General features: G+C 53.7%; 5 protein-coding genes across 5 annotated transcripts; 2 read left to right on the top strand and 3 right to left on the bottom strand.

Annotated features, from left to right (window-relative positions):
* Positions 1-2,733: 2,733 nt before the first annotated feature.
* Positions 2,734-5,580, top strand: J4E84_007138 (uncharacterized protein; the record flags this gene model as incomplete). The annotated part of the gene is made up of 1 exon (XM_049389724.1): positions 2,734-5,580. One exon carries the CDS (start codon positions 2,734-2,736, stop codon positions 5,578-5,580), a length of 2,847 nt encoding a protein of 948 aa, XP_049242468.1.
* A 3,080-nt stretch (positions 5,581-8,660) lies between these two features.
* On the top strand, positions 8,661-10,543 carry J4E84_007137 (uncharacterized protein; the record flags this gene model as incomplete). Its single annotated transcript, XM_049389723.1, has 2 exons — positions 8,661-9,642; positions 9,693-10,543. The coding sequence occupies 2 exons, from the start codon at positions 8,661-8,663 to the stop codon at positions 10,541-10,543; spliced, it is 1,833 nt and encodes a 610-aa protein (XP_049242467.1).
* Positions 10,544-11,669: 1,126 nt separating this feature from the next.
* J4E84_007136 (uncharacterized protein) lies at positions 11,670-11,937 on the bottom strand (the record flags this gene model as incomplete). The annotated part of the gene is made up of 2 exons (XM_049389722.1): positions 11,670-11,815; positions 11,889-11,937. 2 exons carry the CDS (start codon positions 11,935-11,937, stop codon positions 11,670-11,672), a joined length of 195 nt encoding a protein of 64 aa, XP_049242466.1.
* A 1,126-nt stretch (positions 11,938-13,063) lies between these two features.
* On the bottom strand, positions 13,064-13,873 carry J4E84_007135 (uncharacterized protein; the record flags this gene model as incomplete). Its single annotated transcript, XM_049389721.1, has 1 exon — positions 13,064-13,873. One exon carries the CDS (start codon positions 13,871-13,873, stop codon positions 13,064-13,066), a length of 810 nt encoding a protein of 269 aa, XP_049242465.1.
* Positions 13,874-14,743: 870 nt separating this feature from the next.
* On the bottom strand, positions 14,744-15,121 carry J4E84_007134 (uncharacterized protein; the record flags this gene model as incomplete). Its single annotated transcript, XM_049389720.1, has 1 exon — positions 14,744-15,121. One exon carries the CDS (start codon positions 15,119-15,121, stop codon positions 14,744-14,746), a length of 378 nt encoding a protein of 125 aa, XP_049242464.1.
* Between the last annotated feature and the right edge of the window lie 1,574 nt (positions 15,122-16,695).

Here is a 16,695-nt window from a genome sequence, read left to right as displayed (position 1 = left end):
GAGAGCTGAGAAAATGGAGTTGAGTCAGCAGGTTCAGGTTCTCCAGGCGCAGCTTCAAACACAAGATTGGACAAGGATTTCGGAGCTGAGAGAAGAGATGGAAGGGTTGCGAGGGGAGCTGAGGGGACGTGATGTGAAGATTATGGGGCTAGAGGAGAAGTATAACCAGTCGGAACTGAGGGCCGAGATGGAAAGGTTACGGGGGGAACTGAAGCAACGCGATGTGAAGATTATGGGGCTAGAGGAGAAGTATAATCAGCTTGCTAGAGGACGGCGCGGAAAGTTTTGGGGTTCGGTACGCAGCGGGCTGTGTTTGGGGATGTAGGGGGAGGAAGTATGCATACAAGGGAGGTTTTATAGCTGGGGTGGAAGTCAGGAAAGAGGATCTTGTTGTATCTAGTCTATCTCTATCCTTTCATACAAAGATTTATCGTCTATAGCCGCGTGCTTCTCTTGTGCTTCATCCACAACATCGATCCCACATGCCCCTACTCAAAACCCGCGGGCTCAATCTTAACCGGAAAAGCCGGCTCATCCAACCGACTCGCACAAGCCGCCTTCCAATTCTTCGGCGTATACTTATCCACAATAGCCTTGAACGCGTCCAGCGTGCAGAAACTAGTATCGCCGTCTAGATGCTTGCCCGGTGCTTTGCAACCCGGTATCTCCATGACTTTGTCGTTGTACCGGAGACGGACGTAGTAGTCGTTTAGTTGGTCGCGCTGTGCGGGGGTGAGATCGGTGATGGGTTTGCGGGCTATGCCTTCGGGGGTGAGGCTGGTGTCTGAAGTGGTTTTTGTGCTGCCGAAGAGGGAGGACCACCAGCTTTGGGTTTTGAGAGTGGGGTTTTGCTCTGTGGGGGTGGGGGCGTTTGGGATGGCAGTGGGGTTTCGCTTGCGGAACATTTCGACGGCGATGTGCGAGGTGAATGGGGGCCATTTCTCGCCGTTGAAGGCACCCAGTGACGTGAGTACGCCGGCCAGGGTAGTATCGTGGCATCCTGACATGGCGAAGCGGATGTTGGTTTCGCCGCCTCGTCCTTTGCCTAATTTTCCGTCTACGCCGCCGACTTCAACGATGCCGGAGTTGCCGTTGCGCTCGACGCTGCCGACCATTCGGGAGGTGATGTCGCCCATTAGGCCGCCGATGCCGAGCATACGATACTCGGAAGACTCAGTGTAGCCTGCGTACCATTCCTCGACCGCGATCTTATCGATAATGGCACGGGCTTTGGGGTCGTAGAATTCCTTGGGAAGCTTGGTCTCCGGACCGTGTGCGTCGGTGGCGTTGAGAGTGTCCATAATACCGGAAAGCCTAGGGTGAGAGTCCACCGCTACTTTTTGCTCTCCTGGCATCCATTTCGAAAGCACCTTGGTGAGGTAGCGCATGTCATCGGTGTCGTTCCAGCGCTCAGCTGCACGTTGCGCAAATGCTCGGCTCAGTTGAGCGAAACGTCTACAGCTTGCGTCGTTGGGGAAGAGCGTTTCATCAGCCGGGGTTCGGGTGATGATTGTTGGTGGAGGGAAGTCGGCAGTTCGTGCGGATGGTGGGTAGAAGCCCCAGAAAGCTTGTTGAAGAGACTCTAGAGCGCGGGGAATAGGCGTTGCGCGTAGATAGATCATGTCACTATCGGAGATGAGCTCGGGCATGAACTTGAGTTGGTTGACGTAGAGATGGCGGAGGCGCTCTCCTAGGGCTAGAGTTGTCTCACGACCCTTGTCTGTGAGTTCACCGGGTTGACATATGGCATCAAATTCGCCTTTAGGTCCTGATGCAATGACTGGTTGATGTCAGTGGCCATCCAGAGTAAACGAGCGAATATGTTACCGGGCCCATCATCCATGCCAAAAGTTTCAAGGCGGCGGCGGTATTTCAGCTGATCCCATTTCGAAAAGTCCTTGGTATTCAGTATTATACTGGTAAGTTGTCGGGCGGAGTTGCAGTAGGGCCAATCTTCTTGAGTCAGATACCCCTCAGTCAGCCCGTGAGAGATGTCTTACAAGGTGGCAGTCCAGTCTGATGATGTTAACAATGGCATTATAATGCATGTACTAGGATGCCTACATTTTGGAATCGCGGCGATACAGGGCTTCTTTCGCCTATGTGTAGACGTCAGTATACGAGCTTGCCAACATGTCGGTAACATGTCGCTGTTACCCACCATGGCGAAGTAACTAGCATTTCAGTTAGTGGTGGTACAAGGAGAAGCTATGACATTGGTGCTCACAATCTGTACGAGCTGCAACTCAAGCTCTTTCGGATAAAGCTTATCGAGCTCGTCCTGCGAATAGAACTGCCGTGGGATCAGGGTCGTCATCGTATGTTTTATCAATCACACTGAGGCTCGCAGATGAAAATAGATCTATAATTATAGCTCTTCCGCTATGCAGAGCATGAACAATGAGGTTGAGGTGGCCTGGAAGGTTTCTGGAGAAAGCCCGCAGTCACGTGAAGCGTGTGGACGTCATGGCGTCTCATTGGCCGGAGGTATTCCGCACAGCATCGCGACACCTTGACGCGATTTGTGGCTGCACGCATTTCTGTACAATAATCCACGCGGGACGGTATACTGGACTTAGGGGCGTTCTTTGATTCGACAGCACCGCGCAAATGAGGGCTTGAAAAGCGATTGTAGGTGTGCAAACTCATACGCCAAAAAGTTTCGATCTCACCAGCTAACCATCGTCGCCAGCGTTCACACCCCTCCACCCCCCTCAGGCTCGCCACAGCATTATGCTAAGCGCATACGTATGTCGACAGTGCCGGACACGTCTGGCCCGACGCATTGCCCCCGTGCGAAGCCCTCAATGGCAACCTCGAGCCACGATCGTTTCGCTGGCCGGCCGAAAGCCACAGGATGCCGCCGAACCGCCAAATGAAGAAGCATCTACGCAAAATAGAGATGAGGAAGACGGCACACAGGAAACGAATCGCAACGGACCAAATATAAGATTTACGAGCGCACGCGACGGGGAACCACCCCGCAGCCAACAACCACTGGGCCGATACTCCAGACTCATCTACAACGAAACAAATCAAGGCTCAACGTATGGTGGTGGTGAAGAGGAACCTGCATACGTCGATGCAGTACAGAACGGATCGTCTGGAATGGGCACAGCTTTTGCTGATCCAGTGCTAGACGCTCTCCGCTACGGCAAGATCAATGGAGCCTGGAAAGCTTTTGAGAGCATCTATACTTCACGCGACTGCAAAGCCTTGACGGAACCAACAGATCGCGATGCGCAGCTGTTAAGTGAAGACCGGGTATTTGCGAAACTCCTCAGAGCTGTCTCGAGTACCTTTTGCGCAGCCAGCCCGGGTTTGAAGGTTACACCAACTGCAGTACTTCTCAAATATGAGCAGCTTGGCATCGCTCGGAAAGAGTACTGGGTCAGACCAACGATAGGTTATTTAACGTATGAAATCATACGTGCTGTGAACTCCCCATCTGGATCGGCAAGAGATATCCCTTCACTAGTCTCGGAGCTGCTGTCTGTATGGCGACTCTTCTTCCAATGCATGGGGCCAGGGAGCGGAACAGTAGAGTCTGTCAGTACTGAATGGCACTTACCACCTGTCGACACAATTCCAGATATGCTTGATCAGAGACAGTTTAATATGCGGTTGCAAGGCTACATCCCCAACTATGTCGCTAGTCCTGCCTTGGCCTTTTGTGCTGTCTATTTCTACGGTATTTCGGACGCACTGGACCCAAACACACAAAAGGAGGCCGCTCCCTTTCTAGCCTTCCTTAGACAGCTACTTGCCGGCTCATTTGTAGACTCAGTATTGAAACACACAGAAACTCCGGACTTTAAGAAACTACCAGAAGATGTCCAGGTCACGATCATGGAGGAAATCAATGACGCTCCACGAAAAGCCCTAGTAGCTCTTGGAAAAGCCGGCGAGACCCTTGGTCCAGATAATACAGGCGACGAGTACACCAACTTGGAATCATTCTATATGACCAGAATAGCGCGTGCTGTGTCAAGCAAAAGCTCGGCAGCTGCGCTGGACAGCATGTGGCGAGAGACTGAGAAAACATACGCCACGCAGGGCAAAACTATACCCCCCGCTATATACAACGCCTTTCTTTCTGGGTACATGACTGTACTCAGCCCACAGCGCTCCGTCGAGGTATGGAACCACATGATCGCTCACAAGGTCGAGCCAAACATGCACTCCTGGGTTGCACTGTTGGAAGGGTGCGCAAAAGCAAGGGATCTGGATGGCCTCAACGCAATGTGGCAGCGCATGCTAAGAACTGGTCTAGAGCCAAGCAACTATGCTTGGACGGCCCGTATCAACGGCTTGATGTCCCTAAAACAGGTCAACGAAGCCTTTGTCGCTCTGGATGATATGGGCAAACGCTGGGTTGCAGCCGAGCACGCTCTCGCCAACTCTCAGAAGCAGACCAAAGGACAAAAGGGTCCCAAAAAGGTCCAATCTTCCAGCAAAGCAGTGAACCCATGCACAAAGCCTTCTATCGAGGTCATCAACGGCGCCATATCCGCCATTGTACAAAACCGCAGCGAAAAGATGTACCACCAGAAGAAAGTAGAGTTAGTACAAAAGCTGCTCACCTGGTCGAGAAACTTCCAAATCAAGCCCGATGCCATCACATACAACTCTCTCGTGCAGCTCTACCTGCGAGCAGGCGACCGGAGCACCGCCTTCAAGATCCTCGCACAGATGGAAAAAGACGGACTGGAAGGCGACGCAGCCACCCACACGATGCTCATCAGCGCCGCCTTCGACAACCAAGTCTTCGACAACCTCACCTCCACCCAACAAACCGAACGCATCCTCAAGATCCTAAACGACCTCGAAGCCAACGGCCTCAAAATGAACGACTACATCTACGCCACAGCCATCGACCGTCTCCTGAAGAAATACTCCAATTTCCACGCCATGCGCGCCGTCATGGAACACATGACATCCCGCAAATTCGTCCCCAGTGTCCACGTCTACACTTCGCTTATAACACACTACTTCCAGTCTGACCCCCCCAACATCGCCGGAGTCGACGACATCGTCCTCCGCCTCTTCAGCGCACCGCGCATGCCCAGTGACCGCGTCCTCTTCGACCGCTTGCTAGAAGGCTATGCGTCCTTCGGCGAGGTGGGTAAGATGATGAGCGTGCTCACGCGCATGAGCAAAAAACAGAATCTGCCTGGCTGGGGCGCCATGACCGCTGTTGTGCGTGCGTTGGCTCAAGATGCCGATTACGAGCGTGCGCGCGCGATTGTGAGGGATGTGGCGCGTGGCGAGGGTGTAGCGAGAGGGGGTATCATGGGGGATCGGAAGGGAGAGGGGTTCTTCGTGAGGACGATTCGCGAGTTGGGGTTGGCGGGGGAGATGGACGGCGGGGAGTTTATGGGGGGTGAGGGGAGGGGTGTGGGGGAGTTTGAGGGGGGTATGATGGGCCAGCAGGAGTACCAGCAGTCGACTGCGCAGTTTGAACAGGTTGGGAGCGCGCAGTATGGTCAGCAGCAGTATCAGCAGCCGCCGGTCATGGAGTATAGTCACGATGGCACGACCACTGGACTTGAGCGCGAGCCTGGTAGCGTGGATGAGTAGGATGTTCATGGCTTCCTTCGGGATGAGCCTGAGCAGGGTGAGAAGAGGATATAGAAAGCCTCGGATGCTATGTATAATGATGTATCAATGACACTTTGCCGACAACTATCCTCTTCTCTTTTGGTCGAGGTTGTAATGCCCAGCACCAATATGTTCTCTGAAGAACACGAACTACAGCTTGCCATACGCTACGTCGTTGAACTGACTTCAGTCATTCGCCACTCATGGCATCGGGTTGGCGACTATGCCTACCAGTCTCCAGTCCAAGCTAATCGCACTCCCCAGGCTCGCATAATTCAAGAGAGCGATTAGGTTTACAAGTGAGGCCCTCATAGTAGATGGGCTATCACTGTTCACGATAGCGCCTTATGCGAAACGCAAGACTCCATATCCTCACGACGCTCGCCTCCAGCCCAGCCCAGCTCCCACATCGTCTGTCCCTGAAACGCGTAGAGTGCAACAAGCTCACCCAAGACCAGCGATCATGGGGAAACCAAGTGAGGCTTGCACGGAGCTGTGAGTTGTCAAAACCCACGGCACGGCAAGAGCATCGACCGCCAGTTCAAAGACGACACGAGACGCGCGTCGCGTCAAAGCCGTCTCGAAGGCCTTTCACATTTCACATCTAGTAGGGAGTAGCAGCACTCTCAACGATGGGAAAGTGAATGTGGCATGACTGGATTTCGGGGTCGAAGACCGTGAAACAGCAGTGTGTGTGTTCTGTGGCTCCATGGGTAAGAGTTCAGCCAGATGATGGGTCAGGGTCTGAGGGTTCTGGACACTAGACCCCTTTTACGGTTTGAGGCGGGCCGATTAGCGGTCGCCAATGTCTTTCCGTGGTTTATGCGTCAGGGTCGCTGTGAGAGACGGGCTGAGACGGAAGTGAGCGGTTGTGGATAATGGCATGATGGTCTGTTTGACTCCGACGCTGGTGCGCAGCGGCCGGGGCGGACGGGCGGCTTGCGGTTCGCTGGGTATAGGGAATAGAACGTGCGACTAGATTGCTGCGGCCTCTGGATCATGACATTAAGTGATTAGGAGGTTCTGGATGCAAGAAAGTGTGTCTCTGTGTACGCGGCCTTTGGAGAGGGGTACAAAGGCGCCAAAGATAGTACACAGATACACAGAGATGTGTTGGCAGGGACGATCTTTCAAGTCTGCAGTTGAATGCTTCTGAAGTTCGATGGCTGTAGTAAGTCTATGGTAAGTGTATAAGGCCGGCCAAGTGATTGTCAGCCTGCCAATGCTACGCATGACAAAGACGTGTAGGCATGGCCTTGCTCTAGAGACCGGTGTAAGCCCGCGTGTAGTACCGTCACCAAGTCTCCAGCTGTATCACTTGCAATTGTGTCTCTCAATTTGAGGTTGGAAATTTCCTCTGCGTGCTGATGACGCGTCCCATGCTCAGCCTTGCTCCAGTGCGAAAATTGTGCAGCTGCTGGAGAAGGGCGCAGTAAACGTTCCCACGAGTTTCCATGAGGTTGGCCGATAATCGGTATCGTGTAAACTGGCTTTGCCTGTACCTGCGATGCAGATCTGATAGGTAGGGCTTATCCTCATCTTAGCATGGGTTGCTGGCTACGCTGGAGGGATGAGCTGGTTTTGATTGGGCGGCAGGACCCGCGCGGGCATGAAGCAGTGACAGCTGTGACGTCTTAAGTCGTTGTTGACTCAAGACGAGTGTTTCAAGATTCAAAGGTCTCATGGCCAGTGGAATCGGGGAAGCTGGTCGGGTCAAGTCACTCCATGGCACTGGGACGGAGATTGCCGGACTAAAGACCGACTCCGCTCAGAGGACGGGACCATGTAGATCAGAATTTGCGGCTGGCGCTGACAGACTTGACAGGTGAGCTCGCAAAGCTGGCATAATGCGGTAGATGTGGATGTGGACTTGTCGCTGCACTGAGCGCGGCAGGTTGTCCGGAGAGGCGTTCACGCTGACCGTCGGCGTAGACGCCAGATGGCCTTGATGGGTGGTGGTGCTGCGGAATGTGAGCAAGTGCTGCGCCAGACGTACGTATACGAAGGCTTTGTCATGTGCAGGCGTTGCATAGTAAGATGGTGAGGTCTAGAGTTGGCATCTAGACTCAGGCTCGTTTGCACCTGCTCTGCTGGCTGGTGGCACGCAACCGAACTGGGCGCCCGCGCCACCAAGCCGGTAGATTGTGGCTCAATGGCTGCACGGCATGGAAGTTATTCGCGCAGGAGAGAGAAAAGAGGCCTGAGTGGACGAATAGCAGCGGGGTTCGCAAGCGTGCCCAGAAGGGTGCAGTATGACAGCACAGCCTCAGTGGTGGTGCAGCAGGGCAGGCGGTGATTCGTCTGTCCAACTTTCGGGCTCGGCGAGTATGCGCCGACAGTGCATCAAGTGCGTATGCCTAGCTGCACGAGAGTATACGGAGACTCTTGGATGTTGTTGAAGGACTCGGGTTGCTTGTACGGTTGATGAAAATGACAGCCGTGACGTGACGTCAGAGGCTGCTGCCGTGGAAGCACCGCGGAGGGGCAGCAGAGATCCGAGAATTAGCATTATGCTGATATTGTGTCTAGTGTACTAAGAATGGTGAAGCCGACGAGATGACCCGGCGCTCAGGAGAGAGGAAGAGCCGAAGTTTGCTGGGCGGAGGGCAGTGATCGGCGGGCGAGCGAGCCAACCGGGTTGGGCCTGCTTCCTTCTATTTCGAGAAGGGGGACTCCGCCTCAGTCTGAAACGGCAAGGGCGAGGGCCCCAGCAAAGAAGCCGCCGTCGCCCATCCTCGCCCTCGCTCTGCCTCTCTTCCACCATACTCGCATCCGACAATTGCACTCTGCATCAACACCGGCAACAACAATCCTCTCACCACCAATACACTCGCTCTATCGCAACAAACGTGCTCGCAGGAGGCGCGGATCCATCGGCACAGCCACACTTCCGGCAGAACCGGCCCAGCGTCGAGCTGACGACGACTTTCCAGCAGGCTAACCGCTCCTGTCACGCACCCAGTGCCCGCAACACAACACCCCAAGACTGCCGCTTGCCTGCCTAAGGACCGCTCAAACACGATCAGCGACTCCCCAGCAGTCGAACAAACAATAGCGACATGGCTACCGCCGTCCAGCCTGCCATGACCATGGCCCCCTTCAACGGCCACCCGAACCAATGCGTCGACCCCAATGAGTTCTTCGACTTTGGCCAGATGCCCTCGCCCACGCAGCCTGCCACTCTGAAGCGGGAGTCCAGTGCGACGTCGACCATGGCCAGTCCCACCAGCACAAACATCGACGACGACCTCCAGACCCCCGCAAAGCCCAGCCACGAGTACGAGCGCTTCAAGCAGCAAACCGGCCTGCCGACCAACTCCCTTCCCGGCCTTAACGCCGGCTACAACACGGGCTTCCCCATGTTCTCGTCCACTGGCTTGGACGAGATGGCCATGATGGGCGGCGACTCCATGATGGACGGCGCCTGGAACAACGGCCTGCCCATGGACGTCGGCATGAACATGGCCGTCGACTACCGCCAGAACAGCTTCGTCTTCAACGAGGCCGCCCAAGACGACTTCGTCGACCCCAGCGCCATCACACAAGAGGAGGTCACCAACGTCAGGGTCTGGCCTGGTATGCATCAACAGCAGGCTGCCATGGCCAAGGCGCAGGCGCAGGCCCAGCAGCAGCGCGCACAGCAGTTGGCCCACCAGAAGCAACAGCAGGCCCTCCAGCAACAGCAACAGCAACAACAACAACAGCAGCAGCAGCAAGCGCAACAACAGCAACAGAACCGCATGGCCTCCACTAGCTCGGCCAGCCGCAAGACCTCGAGCCCGCTCAGCGACGCCCACACCGAGGAGATGATCACCCGCGTCGTCGCACAGATCCGGGCCGACAGCCAGAACGCGTCTGCCAACATGGCCAACGACAACCAAGGTCTCCTCCCCCACATCATCCGCGCAAAGAAGGACGAGGAGGACATGGATGAGGATGAGAGGCTGCTTGCGTCCGAGGAGGGCAAGAAGCTTAGCTCCAAGGAGCGCCGCCAGCTCCGTAACAAGGTCTCCGCTCGCGCTTTCCGCTCGAGAAGGAAGGGTAAGCTATCACGACCCCACTACATGTGCAATATCAACTAACACAGCCAGAATACATTGGTCAGCTCGAAGGCGAGGTTGCCATGAAGGTCAACGAGGCCAACGAACTCCGCTCCCAGAACCGCCTCCTCATGGAGGAGAATGCCCGCTCGCGCGCTTTCATCGAGCGTCTGCTCCGCCACCAGGCTTTCACTCCCTTCCTCGAGGAGCTCTCTCGCGACGAGTCGCTCCAAGCCAAGGCTCCCATGACCTCAATGCCATCGACCTCAGCACCCGTCGCAGCTGCTCCTGCCCCCACTCAGTTCCAGCAGCAACAGCAGTTCAACGGCATGTCGCAGGCCGAGAACACCCACGTTGGTATGACCATGGTCCCCGAGCCCCAACTCGACTTTGCTATGCTCAACCTGAACACCAACAATGGCAACAACTGGGGTGCTAACAATGGCTTCAACTTCCAGCAACCCGTTGCTTTCGCCGTCACTGAGCTGCCTGAGGGTCCCACCAACCCCCTCGACATCGAGGCCATGTCTGGCAAGGGATACAGCGCTATCCTGAACGCCGAGGACGACTCGACTGTCGAGGAGGTCAAGGCTGACTACCCCGTCATCGAGCGCCCCGTCCAGTCTGAGCCCACCGCCGCCGCCGTCGATGAGACCGAAGAGGTAGATGCCGAGTACGACCTATACTACTCTTCGTCCGCTCCCTCCACCACTACCGCCGCACCGCTTGAGGACCACGAGGCGCTCTTCACCAACCCCGAGAAGGCATTCGCACACTACAAGCTAGTCATCTCAAACGAAGCGAACGAGGCACTTCTAGCAGAGCGTCTGGCGAGGAAGATTGCTGCCATGAGCCCCGCCATGCAAAGATTAGCCGACATCACATCGTCGTTCGACTTATAGCCAATGACTCTACAATTTGTCCCATTCTGATCTTTCCTTCTCAAACACTGCAGCGATTTTTGTTTTCATAGACTGTCCTACATGATTGTAACGATTCCCTTTGTTTGATCATATATATCCAAGTCGGCTGTTCCGACGTGCGACTTGGGTTTCAGCCGCAATCAGCGAGTAGTAGGCCTTCTTTTGCTTTTCCTTTGTTCTTTCGGTACTGCGCGATGGTTCGTCATGCGTACCTTGATCCTTGTTCTGGATGGCGTTCAACGGGCAATGGGTTTTCTTGTAGATATATTCTGACCCCAAGGTCTGTTGGGGGCTGATGAAGTAGTCGGAATTGGGGTTACGTAGAGGCAGATGTGGGATTGAATATAGTGATGAAGTTACTTCTTGTCCTGCATGCTTGACTGTGATGACTTCCTCGTACCATTATTGTAGCCTACTGATATTCCGTCCATCCATCCATCCGCCCGGTCTCAATCCTTCCCACCACCCCCCACGCCGCCTCTGCCCTACACTCTTTACCCAGATTAACCACCCGAACCCTCCGTCCTTCCTCCCCCGTATCTGCACCCTGCCCCAATGCACGTCTACCCTGCATACCGATATCGCATCCCGACAGCCGTTTTTTAATATATTTTCCTACACTACTCCACGTCACATTCCACCTTGCGCATTCCTCGTTACGATGAGGAATGTGGTCCCTCTAACAACAGTGGTCTAAAACACGAGGGACGCATGCGCCGGGTACTATCATTGACTCCCGTTGCGTATACTGTATACTGGGGATAGTGTTATAGGGGGGTATCCTGGGGGTATAATGGAGATTGTATGGGTGAATTGCAGGGATGTGTGGTGGTGGAGGGAGATGGGGAGATGGGGTGGGGGTATGTTGTTGCAATGGTGGTCGGGCGGACGGCGAGGCACGGTAATGTATATTCGGAGAGTTGGGTGCATGCTTTGTGTTGGAAACATTAGAAAGAAAAGCATCACACTGTCCAGGTGGATACGCATACGCATACGTTGAATTTGATGAATTGATATATACCTTGGATCTTGTATCCAGCATCCAGAACGCCTATTACCCTAGTATGCAAACACTGGAATTGAACTTTCCCTTTTCGTCTTTTGTTTACTTCCTCTCCATATCCGCGAGAGTCATACCCCCACTTAATGCGTTCCTTGCTCGTGCATGTTGGTCTTGCCAGCGGGTTCGTGCGCCGTCGACGGCTGCGCCTTCTTTTGCTGCGACGATGGTTGTGTAGGTTATGCCGAATGCTGGGGTGGTTTGTTAGTCAGATGTTGAATTTGATTGAGAAAGGAGAAGAGGAGATGGGGTGGTGAGACTTACCTAGGAAGGCGGCGAAGGAGGGGAGGTAGGATCGTGGTACTGCTGGCATTTTGGGTGGGTTGGTTGGTTGGGTATGGTTGCTCGGTTCTCTTTGGTAGGATGGTTGATGATTGGTAGTAGGTAGCAAGGACTTGGAAGGTTTGTATGCAAGACGCTTATTGTGTGTGCGATATGAGGTGTTGAAGGTTGATAGAGTTGTATGGCTGAAGATGGATGTGACTGGATGTAGATGATGAATAACAACGAAGAAACCCATGTACCTTATATGTATCACGATTCCTTTGAGCAATACTCACGGTGTCGGTGCCTACCGACGATGCCATTCCTCAATTCACACAGGTCAATCGCGTGATACCATGATACTAACATCAAGGCATGCGCATCACACCAACACGCGAAAGCTCCAACCCAGTCCCTGGGATCGTGAGACACGACAGACAATCCGCAAAACCATTGGTCAAAACCAGCGAATATACGATGGAATCGTCTGATACGCTCCTACGCACAGTACTTGCAAAGGTTTCGGTGGCGAGACATGTGCAGCGAGAACACCGTGTTCGGGCATTGCCGGGATGCGTGTGGGGTGACCCGTTGGCGAGGGTCGTACGATAGTAGGGCGACCGCTCAGCCGGATTTGTAGCGCACGGTGGGTACGTAAACCTGCTTTTATTAGCTGCGCTTTGCGATTTTGGGGTTGCCGTTCATAGTGATAGGGATGCGATGGTCTGTATGTTGGTTTAACGGTGGAGGAGAAAGAGGATGGGGGTATTAGTGCCGTCAAGGCAATGACGAATTTGGTCACTTTGGATGTTGGAGCAATATCATGCTGCATTCTCAAGCCTTCACTTTGAGATAGTTCCAGGAATCTGGTTGCTAAAGAAGTGGTATTTGGATATCTTGCGAGACGATTATCAATGCTTCGTCATAAACAACTCTCACAGCCTCCTTTCAATTACACGTGCAAACAGAGAACAAATATTTATGAAAAGCTTTCTGAATCTACAACACTTATTTTTATGTTAATTCCAAGAAACCCGAAATAGGTCTCCCTACTAGAACGTCCTCAGTGGGCGGTTCATTACACTGTAATCCGGTAGCGATGCTTTAACCATTTGTAACTTCAATCCAGCTACCCCTTCTCGTGTGTCATTATCTCCTGCGAAGTCACGAAGCTGCTAGATGCGCTTCAACTTCCCGAAGTGCTTGCCTTCCTCCCAGTTGCGTTGCCACTCCTCCTCCGTCATGCACTCACCGACCTGACAGGTCCACGTCTTACCAAGCCAAAACTCCTCCGGGTATTCCTCGATGTCGAATACTCGCCCATCGCTAATCGTTTTCTCGCTCATTTTTGCTGTCGGCTTGGGTCGGATTGTGATATTGACGGGGACGTAGCGAAAGAACTGCATCTCTCCGCTGTCAACAATCCACTTGTAGAATATGCGAATCAGATTCCTCATGAGCTGCAACTTCTGGGAAGGATGTCTGAATCCACCGCCAAGCTCAAGAGCTATCTCGACTTCTAGCTTCGAGCCAGTTGCGGTTGTATTGGGACGTAGAGCCTGGATCGAAACTTCGGGCACATCCTGATCGTCGAGGCCACTTTGGCGGCCAGGACTGTAGCGCTCGATACGTGTTGTCAGGCTCTCGTGTGAACAGCCAGGTGAGGTATAGCGATATATGATGTTGATGACGGTATCACACAAGTCTTCCACGTAGGCGAAGATACGAACTGGCTGGCCGGCCAACCTTGACCCTAGCATGGAAGAAGCTTCGTCGAATATCTGGCGACAAATGGTGAGTAGTTCCATGCACGGGATGCGTTCTAAGACCAGGCTGAAGGGCGTAATGAATGGCCTATGTGTAATGAATGGCCTATGTGGTAGTTGTACTGTGTAGCGACGTGTTACGGCAGGGAAAAGATCGTAGATTTCCAGGCGGATGTCCTTGGGTAGATCCAGGAAGCGGAACCCTTGAGTATCTGCCATCGCGAGCTAATCGGCAGTCAGTTGTCAGTGCAGTGAACTGTATAGGACGCGCTTGGCTATTACCTACTGATGTCTTCGGGGTTACTCGGTCGAAGTTGCGCAGTGTCAGGTGTTGCGCACGATAGCAGTTGCGAATGGAATCGCGCTTGGGAACGGTTGGTAGAAGTGAGAGTGAGGAAGGTTGGAAGCTCTTGCCTACAACTAGTCGAGACGCTGTATGCGGACTAGTAAGACAACAAAACTGGACCCTGACGATGAGAGGCGGCGCAGGGCAAGCACGCTCGCTGCAGCTAGGGAAAGAACTCATGAATGCCACAAGAGAAGCCAAATGTTTGGGTGAAGTCCAGATTAATTAAAGAAATATTGATAAACTACTCGGACGTTTGTCTGCCCTGCAGAGAGCCGCAGATGTACACCGTTCCTTCCAAGCAAGATGACTCCTCCACCAATACGCATGCGCGTCCTTCTTTCCTTTCCGCCGTCCTCAGAGACAGCGACGCTCTAGCCAATAGCACGTACACGCGAGTTCGGGACTCGAGCGAGTACAAGCATGAGGCGTGCATCCAGCTGTCTCTTCCACCATTGTCTTCGCTTCCGCCGCCTTTGCGCGAAGCCGGAGTCCTAGGGCTGAGCAATGTTGAACCAACCAGACAACACTTGCGGGCCGGCCCAGTTGGGCCGACGCAGGTGCTGTCTGATCTGCTACGAGTCCGTGCCCAGGTGATATCCCACGCCTCCGGCTGGCTACCAGAGTCATCGTTGGTTTGGTCGTTAATTCGTGTCGTGTTCGTCGTAAAAACATGTATCGTCCGTTGAAATGGAAGCCCATGCGAAGGAGTAGAGATGTGCAAAGAACCAGCACTCTAATCATCACGGATCTTCGTAATCGTAGAAACCATCGAAAAGATCCGTGACCACCTTGAGCATCGGCTCCATCAAGGTCCTCTCATCCTCCGGTAGTCCACCAAAGATGCGCAGTCGTTGAGTCTCCAACTCTTGCTCCTGCTCCTGCTGTAGTCGAAGCCGGGTTTGCCATGCGGTGTAGGTTTGCTGCCAGTGGTTCGCACTGGCACTCGCAATGGAGCCTTGAGGATGGAAGCAGGAGCTGGTTGCGGAGAGAGTTGAAGAGGTAGTGCTGACCGACTCGCTTCGAGTGTGGTTGATGACCTGCGGAGGTGAATTGTCGTGGTTGTTGTTGCGGTTCCGAGGACGGCTTCTAGTTCGTTTTCTGTTGTGACGTTTGCCCATGTCGTCTATTTCAAGTTCTTGTGAATGTGTGAATAAGTAATAATAGGGTTGAGGGGAGATGGAGAGTGGTGGGGCGAAAAGCCGCAAAGGCGGCTGATAGTCTCAGGAGAGTCAAGCATTGCAGCAAGATACCTACCCAGCCTTATATACATGGGATGACATTGAATCACGTATGCAGGTACAAGCTAAGTCAAGGATGTCAGTAGGCTGCAGAGTGACTCAGAGCCGCACGATGGTGTGACGGGGAGAAGGAAGATGCTAGATCACAGCCTAGATGACAGCGAATGCGGGCCCACTATTGCACCCGTGCCCGCCCATGATTGGCCACATGGCATCGCCGAAATTCGGGACCTGCAGGAGTCATCCTCGCGGCGGGCATGCACAACTCATGTCTCCACAGAGCCTTCACCTCTCTTTGCTCCAACTCATCGCAATTTCCTTGTTTCACCTTCTTTTGCTTCTTCGACTCACCACTCTGACGACATGTATACGGACAAAGGGCGCGCGCGTGATGTGCACAACCGTGGCGGTGCGCTATTCTGCCTTCTCTTACTACCACGGGACTCCTGCAAACTGGGGCTATGCAACAGTCACCGCGAACTCAGGGGACAAATGACTACAGACAAGCGCATGCAGGACTTGTACCTGTTGAACGACCGACATGTGCCTGGCCATGCGACAGCCCAGGATCGCGGAGGGCGGATGGAAAACCTCGACCGCGCTCTGACCGCCATGGGGTCGAGGGCGACGGGATGCGCTGCGTGGGGATGCCACATCACGTTGCCGACCGCCATGTCGACTAGACGGTGAACGTGAACCCGGAAGTTATACTATGTGTTAACATGGGATGAAGTTTTTGATGAGAAAGACATTCGCACAGGCTCCCAAGGTCATTACTCACGTCATCTGCCACACTAGCCACACGGGTGACCAGTAATCGCGATCGCACCTCTCGCTATCAGTTCGGCACCCGACCAGCGGCCATGTTCGCAGCAAACCTGGAATAGCAGCTTCAATGATTTGTCGCCTAGTCACTGCCTACACCCGCGAACGAAGGATCATGCTAATGCTAGCCAAGTCAAGCGAGTCAGACGCGTGCCTGCGCAAGGCTACAGGCACGTCGCGCAAACACGTGCTCAGGATGGCTGAACCATCCAGGCCTCCATGAGACGACCTTACTGATCCTGTATCGACGTCAACGACATCTTCTGCCTGAGGCATTCGTCACATCATGAGAGTCGGTGCTTTCCCAACATGTTTCGCCGACATCTTACTTCCGGCTCTCCACCATGTGCACCCCGGCCCCAAGTCAGACTAGCATGTCAATGTCCACCACTCGAAACACACGAAAAAGCTGCGGAAACGCGTAAGCTCGACCATTTTCTGTTCTAAACAGCGTCATCTGTGTCACTCCCAGACGTGAATCATCGATTTGGCGCTGTTCGGCTTGTGTTGTGGGTGATGATGTTAGATCAGCCGTCGCAGGTAAGAATAGATTAACTATCCAATATTTCTTTCTATCGATCTGTAGACCTTCAAATCGAGCTTGCGTTGGTCTTTCTCATTCCACATCT

The sequence above is a fragment of the Alternaria hordeiaustralica genome, assembly GCF_023758085.1.
Source record: "Alternaria hordeiaustralica strain BMP 2776 chromosome Unknown scaffold_15, whole genome shotgun sequence".
Taxonomy (NCBI): domain Eukaryota; kingdom Fungi; phylum Ascomycota; class Dothideomycetes; order Pleosporales; family Pleosporaceae; genus Alternaria; species Alternaria hordeiaustralica.
The sequence above is the reverse complement of the archived record's forward strand: the minus strand, read 5'-3'. Positions and strand labels throughout refer to the sequence as shown.